The 10,309-nt window shown below is 42.7% G+C and overlaps 1 protein-coding gene across 1 annotated transcript; it reads left to right on the plus strand.

Annotated features, from left to right (window-relative positions):
* Positions 1-3,262: 3,262 nt before the first annotated feature.
* On the plus strand, positions 3,263-10,305 carry LOC104276339 (CTD small phosphatase-like protein 2; the record flags this gene model as incomplete). The annotated part of the gene is made up of 4 exons (XM_009872615.1): positions 3,263-3,466; positions 7,078-7,216; positions 9,315-9,464; positions 10,129-10,305. Coding segments are annotated over exons 1-4 (658 nt in total), but the record flags the coding sequence as incomplete, so codon positions are not given.
* Positions 10,306-10,309: the final 4 nt, after the last annotated feature.

Genomic DNA, 10,309 nt, shown 5'->3' on the forward strand with positions numbered 1-10,309 from the left:
TGTTCAGGTTGGGCCCCTCCCTACCAGAGACACAGGTGGTGGAGTGGGTCCAGAGAAGGGCAGGGAGCTGGGGAGGGCTCTGATGAACAAGTGTCATGAGGAGCAGCTGAGGCACCTGGGGTTGTTCAGCCTGGAGAAGAGGAGGCTGAGGGGAGTCCTCGCTCTCTGCAGCTCCCTGACAGGGGCATGTAGTGAGAGGAGGTCGGTCTCGTCTCTCATGGAACATGCGACAAGAGGAAATGGCCTCAAGTTGCACCAGTTGAGGTTTAGATGGGACATTAGGAAAAACGTCTTCCCCATAAGGGTTGTCAAGCCCTGGCACAGGCTGCCCAGGGAAATGCTGGAGTCCACATCCCTGGAGGGATCGAAAATCCGTGTAGATGTGGTGCTTAGGGACAGGGTTTAGTGGTGGACTTGGCAGTGTTAACAGAGGGACTGGATGATCTTAAGGGTCTTTCTCAGCCTCAGTGGTTCTGTCGTGGCACTGGCAGATGTTGGGGAGAATAGGGAATTCCGGGGCTGCAGCTGGGGGGACTGACCGCTCCCAACCGCTCGCTCGGTGCTTGCCTTCACACACACACTGCTGACAGGTTTGTTCCCAGACGCTTGAACCCCATACTCTGTCACAGGGAGTCCTCTGGGAGTGGAGCCTCCAGTGCCTCCCAGCGTCAGAGGCGCGGGAGAGCCTGGCTGCTGGGGCTGCTGGCACCCATCCGAACCCAGCGGAGGCTGGGATGGTTGAAGTGTTTATGACTCTGCTGTCTGCACTCCTCTGCTCGCTCTTCGGTCTCGAGAATGCAGTCTGTGATCGAGCGTGTGGCTCCCTGCAATGTCCACATTGAAGAATTTCAGAGGCTCATAATTCAGCCAGTTAATTCCTAAACAGGTTGATCGTACTGCTCATGAAATTCCCTTTTCAAAGCATGGAAGGACTAGGAAACCCCTTGGAGAGTTTTAAAAATATTTTTTAACCCAGCAGAGCAGTGTTGTTTTTCTCTAACTGCATTCCAAAAAATTCCTAATTTGAAACATTTATATGTTTAAACTATTTGGTTTAGAAGTTTAATGGTAATTTTCTCAGGCTGTATCTCCTGTTAGGGCTGTGAATTCCTTCGTCTCCCATCTACAAGAACACTGAGAAACCTTTTTTCAGCCACCTAGGGTAATATGATTTTAGTAAGTCGTACTAACTTAAAGTACATGATTAAATCCACACAATGTTGATAAAAATAACCCTTTCCTCAATATTTCTGAAGTGAAAATGCATTACACGTTTTAAGGTATCTTTGGACCATCTGTCCACTGATGCTTGATAATTTCTTCAATTTTATAATGAGATCCTCCTCATTTGTACGGAAGTACAATAGGAGCATATGTCTATTGTTGTGGATCCTTCCCACTATAAATCATACCCTAAAAATTAATCTGGCAGTGGTTTGTAAGAAAGAAAAGTGGAGATGCAAGTTCTGATAACAGGCATATTTATTTTACATCTTTGTATGAGAGTTATATTTTTCTGATGGCAAGGAGTAGGAAGGGAAAATCGGATTATAATCTTTGGGGATTTTTTTCATTCTTTCTCTGCATTACTTTTTCCCACGTATAATAGATCCTTTAGAATGAAATGTAAATTTTATTGCAAATATTAATAATGGAAGGATACTCCTATGGACTCGGAGTTTTAATGCATCTGTTACTAGAGGGCACAAGATTGTAAGGAAGCAGTTTTTATAAATTTAGGCTACAGTTTCTGTTGTCTTTCCTTAAAGCTCACGTGTCAGGCCACTTTTGCTGTAGTTACTTCAGTCATTTAAGAATCTGGACTTGTCCTTCTCCCATCTATAACCAGTTGTATTAACTGGAAAATGCTGGACATGGACGTATGAAAAATGAAACCCCCTGTTTGCTGGCACTTAAAACAAATACTACATGTAACTGAAATATTTCACTCTTGACAATGCCAAATACTTTTTTTGCGAAGTCTTCAAAAAATAGCATCAGTAGTTCTGTTATTCTTCTTTAGCTGGAGCACCTTTCATTTGAGATTTATCAAACTGTGAGCAAATGCAGCTGTGTACAGCTTATGGACTGGTTTTGAAAATTATTATCCCAGCCTATCTGAGTCTGTGAGTCACACCAGTGTCACTGTTGCCTTTTCCTAAACAAGGTAGCTCTTGTGACATTACGAGTATTTTAAATGTTACCGATTATTTATTCTGTCTATTCAGCAAAAGGATACACTCTAAATGAACTTCAGAGAAGCAGATACTGGTTCCTGTCGTGATAAGCAGATGCTTTTCTTTCGGAAAAAATAGAATGCCTTTTGTCAGGACTCCAGCTGGCTAGCTGCGTGTGACTTGCTTACCAGCGTTTCTGTGCATTACAGCTCAGGTTGATTTCTTGCTGCTTCTCTTTTCTGCTCCTCTTCCAATATATGCATCATTTTAAGCACACGGGTAGTCCCATTCAGATCAACCCCAGTATGAGCTTCGGTCAGCGGGAGAAGGCCCATCCCTCGGTCCAGCAAAGGGGGTGTATTTATGCACATAATTTGACTATCCGGCACTCCGGTTGAAGGCTGGAGATGAACGGGCCACGTTCCCTGGTACGGCCTTTTGCTCTGCTTTAATAAGTACTGCCCTTGCGGGAGTCTTCCTGTGGCCTGATCTTATTCCCAAACAGAGCTGTAGTGAAGATCAGTCTCCGGTTCCTTTGCTGAGCTGCTCTGTCCTCAGCCACGTTGAATGCGTAATCTCATTTATGATTTCTTCTTCTGTGAACACGACATGAACTTAGATATGTGCCTCATCTCAAATTTAATGTAGAGACTTAAAATGAAGTGTCCTGGGGAATGTCCTGGTTTGCGCTAAAAAACCCAGTGCCAGGGCTGGAAAGGACGGCCTCGGTCATTGGGTCTAGTCATTTGGTGCGAAGACCCCAGGCACCATACAGTGCTTTTCATCTTAAAAGCAGGTGGATTTTTCCTTCCTACTACTCGAATTGGAGGGTTATGCAAACACCTCATTGATCCAATGCTTAGATGTATCCGTGGACAGATTATATCCGTTTGTTCTTCTACTAATGTTATGCTTGAACTTAAATAGCTCTTCTCTTTGATTTAAATTAAGCCATATATATGGATGTAAAAGCTCAGTGCATCAGAACACTGTCAGTGTTATATAATTTTTGAATTCATGATCTGAAGCTGAGTACATTTCTTCAATGACTAAGTATTCTTGTGTTTTTGCCTTTTATAGCTTTACATGTGTTACACATGAAAATGAGGCTGAGAACGCGGAAAGCTTCTCAGCAATCGAATCAAATTCACACACAACGTGCTTTGAGGGCAAAGAGGAAACATTCGGAGGTGGAAGAGAGCTTACCTGTCGGCGGAGGAAAACCACAGAAAAATGAAACTGGCTTATTGTCTTCAATCAAAAAGTTTATTAAAGGAAGCACACCCAAGGTACACCATCAGTGGGTTTCTTCTGTTTTTCAGTTGAGCAATACTCAGTTAAATTTGGTTTTAAATCATTTCTATTTAATATGAATAAACATGTAATGTGGTGGAAGCAAAACATTCTTGTAAAGAATTGGAAGGCAAGAAGTTCCTGTAATAGTTGTGTCAGGTAACAGGTAATTTATTTAAAAAAAAAAAGAAAAAAGGCAAGCAGATTTTCAAACTCTCCAGGAGCCAATTGTAGGCATATTTAAGACAGTCCAGTAAATCACAGGATTTTTTACCTGGGTGTTTCTTTGTGAAAATACTGACTAATAAATTCAGTAGATTTTTAATTTCTGTTTTAAGGATTCCTTGAATTTTAGAATTACCTGTACTGGCAGCTAAGAAAAGCAAGTCTGTAAGCATTAATTTGGCAGATATTTTTAGCATTTTTATACAAAATTGTTTCAGAGTCCATCAGTCAATAAAGGTCAAACCTCACAAATTGAACTACCCTGAAATCAATATGTCCACTGACTGTGTCGTTGCAGTGAACACTGCCGCCGCTTAGTGGATCAAATTCAAACGTTGTCAGGGCTCAACCACAGCATTCCTCTGTCTTCCTCTGCACAGAAATCGGGACTTTACTGATCTTTATGTTAAAACCTGTGGGATGTAGATTTTGGGGATGATTTGTATGTATCTGCGTATTACTTTGATAGACAGAACGTAACCTTGCACTTGCCTCAAAAACCCGTGGGTATTTTCTGTAGAGGGAGGGCAGTTATGGAAAAAACGAACTTCATTCAGTCCCAGCAGTCCCAGTATTGACATTATGTAGCTGCAAATTTTAAAGAATAGCCAAGAAGTTATAATCAAATTAAAACGTATTCCATAAATTCAGAAGTGTTTTCTGGGTTTTGAGCTAAGTGTTGAAATTATAATTTTGTAAGAAGCTGAAGTTGAAATAAGTTTAATTAAAGTAGTATACTCTGTATTGTCAAAAATACAGTGAAATCTAGTATTTCATGGCATGTGTTAATTACCTATCATAGAAACATCGGGGTCCGCTCACATTTTGGTTTTCATTAAACCAGGGCAATTAATCTATTTTACATTTTGGCTACAAAACTGCTGCAACAAAACTCTGAAATCTAAGCAAAACGTTTTACACTGAAATTTTAAGACAGGGGAACTACTTTCCTTTCCCTTGTCTCTTCAGTGTTTTGATAACTTTCTCTCTTGCCCTCTTCTCTTCCTCTCCCAAATCTTTGGATTACATTTCATTCTTTTTTTTTCTTGACAGGTTTTTTAATATAAAATGTCCACATTTTTTTCCTCTTCTCTTTCATGTCCTCTCCTGTGCCTGCACCAGGACTTGGAGTGGTTCCCGTGGCATTAGCATGGCGTGATATTGATACTGCCGGGCTATCTTCCAGAGCGCTAATGACTTAACACAGTAGTCTGGTGGCTGCCATGGAAACGTTGCAACTCTTTGCAATTGTCTGTGGGTACAATTTGCATGGTAGTTCATTTATGGGTACCTTAAAGTCCAAATCACCACTGAGGTTATATGGATAAATGTCCCTAAATGTCAATAAAACTCAGGTATATCTTGACAAGTATTTCTCCACGGCGCTGTTCAACCTCTTTGTCCGGTGCTGTTTAACAGCCTTGTCGGTGACGTGGGCGGTGGGATTGGGTGAACCCCCAGCGAGTTCTCCGATGGCACCGAGCGGTGCGGGGCGGTTGGCACGCTGGAGGGAAGGGATGTCGTCCCGAGGGACTTGGACAGGCTGGAGAGGTGGGGCCGTGTGAACCTCCAAGGCCAGGTGCAAAGTCCTGCCCCTGCATCAGGGCGATCCCGAGCCCGGACACAGCCTGGGCAGCGAGGGGATTGAGAGCAGCCCTGCGGAGAAGGGCTCGGTAGAGGAAAACTGACCGTGAGCCGACCAGTCACATCCTGGGCTGCATCCAGGCAGCGTGACCAGCACGGCGAGGGAGGGGATTCTGCCCCCCTGCTCTGCTCTGCCAAGACCCCCCTGACACACCGTGTCCCCCAACATAAGCTCTGGGGCCCCCAACGTAAGAGGGACGTGGACCTGTTGGAGCGGGTCCCGAGGAGGCCACGAAGGTGCTGAGGGGCTGGAGCAGCCCTGCTGTGAGGACAGGCTGAGGGGGTTGGGGCTTTTAGCCTAGAAAAGAGAAGGGGGGCTCAAGGTTTAGTGCCACCATCAGCCAGATTTCCTGTTCCCATCATCTTTTTTGTAATATTTCTACACTTGTTTTCCATAAAGCAGAATGAGAGCACAACTCATTTGTGAAGGCAAATGGATAGCTTTTAGAAGTTAATTAATTTCTCTCATTTTTCCCTGGTGTTGAACATTTCAGCAGATGACCTAGAAGACGCGATGCCTTACTGTTCTCTTACCAGTTCAGTGAGCCATCCGGTTTCTCTCATTCTGTGGATTTCTGGTATATATAATACTAATTCTAAGTGGTGGTAGTTGGCTAGATTCTCACCAAGGTTGTTGGTCAAGGATATTACCAGGAGGAAACATTTGGGATCAGTGGTGTTCACTTGCCTTCTGACAGGGATGTCAATACATTTCCATGTTTGTTGGTATTTCCTTCAGTTACTGTACTGTTAGCACAGACTTTAGATTATTTTTTTCTAAAAGATCTATTTACTTTACTTTTGGAGCATGCAAACTGTTTTTTCTTTTTAAAGATGAGAAACTGCTGCTCCAGAAAGGTATAGCTGTAATTCTGAAATTGAAATTTTAATTAACTTTGCGATGTTCTCTGGCCTTGTTATTTATTTTGATATTTAATTCAATTAATTTTGCATTCTCTCACACCATACGTTTCAGTGCACTCTCTGTGGTCATGCTTTAGATTTCAGATTGGCCATTTTACTGAGTTGCAGTAGGTGCTTTGGGAAAATGGGGAAGAAACCTGTCTTAAGCACGTGCACCTACACATAGCCTTAAGCACAGGAAATACACACAAATGTTTGATTCTCTATCCTTCATGTAAGTGCTGCGGGGCCAAGCAGTTATTTGCTTAAAGGTAAGAACTGTTGGATCCTAACCCTTGCTTACAATATTCTCGACAGCTACATTTTGCCAGGTACCATCTGATGTGGAGTGAGCAGCAGCAGTTCTGTGCCTGCTCACGGGTCTGCCAGCCACTCTGTGTCGGGAGCGTGGTGGGGAATTTCACACTGGATATTGTTGTGCAATTTACTTCCCATGTATTTAACAGGCAGAGAAGTCGAGTTTCAGATTGTGTTTGTTGCCTTGTCTCTACGCTTCCCCAGTTCCACAGCACTTAAATATTTATAAATTGGCTGTTCAGTGAAATAGTACTTAAAGACGGCTTTTCTGCTACAGAAGTTCCAAGTACAGTTTTATTTCCTGATATTTCGCTATTTACCTTGAGTTGCATCAGTTTAAATGAGTTTAAAATTCCAGCTGGCCAGATACACACTGCGTATTCTGCGTCTGGAAGGAGAACAAGAAATGGATCTTTCTTGAAACTTTCTCGAACAGCTAACGTTTTCTGGTAGTGTTCAGTGGAGAAAAGAGGCACTATTCAGTATGTTTCTTTTTTCCCCCCTTTTCTATTTTAAGGAAGAAAGAGAAAATCCGGCAAAAAGAAGTAGAATTGAACGGGATATAGATAACAACTTGATTACATCCACACCTCAGACAGGAGAAAAGCCTAATAAACAGATCTCTCGAGTACGGCGGAAAAGTCAAATGAATGGAGGTTTGTAAATATTCTGGTTGGATGTTGTTGCAGTTGAATGTGCTTCAGAAGTCAGACAGCTGTTAACTAACTGTGAACCAACAGCAGGGCATTTCTTCAGCAGGGGAGGTTCTTAAGGGGTTTGTGACTGACTTCAGTGAGAGCAAAGCTGAGCTGGCAGGAGCGAAATAAGATTTCTAAGGCTGTAAGCAACAGTTCCAACATTGCTTCTCAGACACATCCATTGCATCTTTGTGAGAATGATTTGGGTATGTGATTGTGACCACGTACATGACCAGCTATTTAACTTTTTGTTTTAAAGATATTATTCTAAAACCCCGGTAAGAATTATTTGATTTAGCTCTTCTCCCATTTTCTCACCAAAAAATAAATATGACTTCTCAACTGGTGGTGACCTTTGCGGAAGTAACCGGTTGTCCTTAGATACTGAAAGCACTTTTCAAACGCATAGATGGATTTCTGACACAGAATCCTGGGAAAACTTGGATCAGAAGAGACATCTACAGGTCATCGGAGCCTGTCCCCCTGCTGCCCTCACAGTGCTGTCGATCCAGCCTGAGGTGAGAGCTCGCTTTGGAGTTACCTCAGGCGGCTCAGACCTTGACCAGTCAGGTTTTTAGTATTTGTAAGGATGGAGATTCCACAACCCTGTTCCAATGTTTGACCACCTGCCTGGGAAAATAATTTCTTTTAGAATATTAATAATGACATAGTAAAATGGCCAGTGACATTTAAAGTATCAGCTGTGGTGCTGAATCTGACCTTAAAAAACCAAGGCTTTAGACTTCTTTTCTAAGGAAACAAGACTTAGGTGATTGTGTTGCTTATCGGTGTTCTTTCATTCTCCATTCCCCCAGTATTTTGGAATCTATTATCTTGGTTTCTGTCAATTTTGTCAGCAGTGCAGGAATCCTGAAGATTTCATAGTCCACAGAGTTTGTAAAATTAGTAGCTAAGTAGAGAATGGAGCTCCAAACGAGGGACTCAGTGATGGAAAAGTTACACTCTGGTTGTCAGATGTCTGTGTAACTTGGCTTTAGGAGAAACCCCTTTTCCCAGGGGTTGCTACAGTTGATGTAGGGGTTTTGCCTCCTGGGGAGATAATGGAAATGCCCCCATTTACAGCACGGGGAATGCAGACAGTGCTCCAAGATGAAAGTGAAACTATGGGCTTAAGTCACGTGTTTGAGATAAGCATGTGGAGCGCACTGGGCCCACGTTACTGCTCCAGCAGTACCAAGTTCTTGGTTAAAATCTTCGCTCTCGGGGAGGGCCCTGAGCTGCAGCTGGCGCACCCGATGTTTTATGGAGAGCTTTGGGAGTGCGAAGCGCTCGTGCAGCTCCATCAGGCTCAGCTGACAAAAAGGTTCTCAGCTCATGTGCACAAAATACATTTGCTCACTTCCATATGGACAGACATCTCCGGGACTTGTTACTGTCTCTTCCATTTCAGTCTCGGAACTGTGTCTTGGATCTCAGCCATGAGACGGCAGTTTTTAGTTCTAGGATGTACTTCACATGCACACTTACAGAAAACCTTAATTGCTGCGTGTTTTGAAATGCAAAGGTTTATTTAATTCTGTGTCCTTTGTTATCCGTGATAATGACTAAAAATTATTTTACTTGCCACTTGCATTTCTGCATACATTTGTGCGGAGAATAATAACCTGTGGTCTGGATCTTGTGGAGTTTGGAGGTTCAGCTGCTGCAGTTCGCTGACTCTTGTTACCCGTTAGTGGAGCCGCACGGATGTGACATCGCGCTGCTGTGGGAGGCGTGCAGCGTCAGGAGCTGTGCCGCCGTCATCAAGCCCATTCTGTCCTTTGTTAATCTGTTTTGTGTAAACAACGAGTGCTTCCTCACCTGAACTTAAGAGAGTGCTGAAAACTGGCACTTTGTTTTTATGCTGATACCACGTTGCTAGCTTTTTTTGTAGTCGCTTTATTTTTTTAATTAAATACTTGGGGTTATTTTCTTGTTGACAAAGTTGAACTGTGAGCAAGAGGCATATTTCCTATAGTCAAATTGATAACAATAAAAAAGAGGATATAACTGAAACACAAGCAAGGTGTTACACTTTATAACTTTTCTTTTACAGAAGCTGGAACTTATGAAATGACAAACCAACATGTAAAGCAAAATGGAAAATTAGAAGATAATCCTTCCACTGGCAGTCCCCCACGAACTACGTTACTGGGAACCATATTTTCTCCTGTTTTCAATTTTTTTTCACCAGCAAATAAAAATGGTGAGTATTGTTTAAAAAACGATAGTGTTACGGCGAATAATGATAGATTATTCTAAGAGAAAGCTTTTTTGAGCAGCAGTGCACTTTTCATTCTGATTTACAGATCAAGAGTTACTACAGCCAGATGAAGTGCTACTTAATTCTTAGTAGAGTTGTTCATTAGTAAAAGAAACAATAAGTTTATATGCTTTAGAAAATTGCTTTTATAGGTGCAAGTATCTAGGGGTATACCTCCTACTTAAAAAAATAAGAAATAGAAACAATAAAAATTTATATTAAGTTTCTTGTCCTGAACACAAAAGGCGTTTGTCATGGTCTTTATTTTGGTTCTTATTTTCATAACGTGAATCAAATGCAGCTGTCTTAGATTTAGATTAGATCTTAGGAAGAAATTCTTCACCCTGAGGGTGCTGAGACCCTGGCGCAGGTTGCCCAGAGCAGCTCTGGCAGCCCCTCCCTGGCGGTGCCCACGGCCAGGCTGGACGGGGCTTGGAGCACCCTGGGCTGGCGGGAGGGGTCCCTGCCCATGACGAGGTTGGAGCTGGGTGGCCTTGAAAGTCTGTTCCAACCCAAATCGCTCCATGACTCTAATGATGGCCGTCAGAATTCGGATTGGTGATTCATCTTAGAGGTAATGACTGAGTGTACTGAAATCTTAATTCAGGAACATCAGGGTCAGATTCTCCAGGACAAGCTGTTGAAGCTGAAGAAATAGTCAAACAGCTTGATATGGAACAGGTTGATGAGATTACTACAAGTACTGCAACGTCGACCAATGGAGCAGCTTACGCTAGCCAGGCAGCGCAGGTCCGGTCTGCGGTTAACAATGGTTTAGAAGAAGTGGA

The sequence above is a fragment of the Apaloderma vittatum genome, unplaced genomic scaffold (assembly GCF_000703405.1).
Source record: "Apaloderma vittatum isolate BGI_N311 unplaced genomic scaffold, ASM70340v1 scaffold16667, whole genome shotgun sequence".
NCBI lineage: Eukaryota > Metazoa > Chordata > Aves > Trogoniformes > Trogonidae > Apaloderma > Apaloderma vittatum.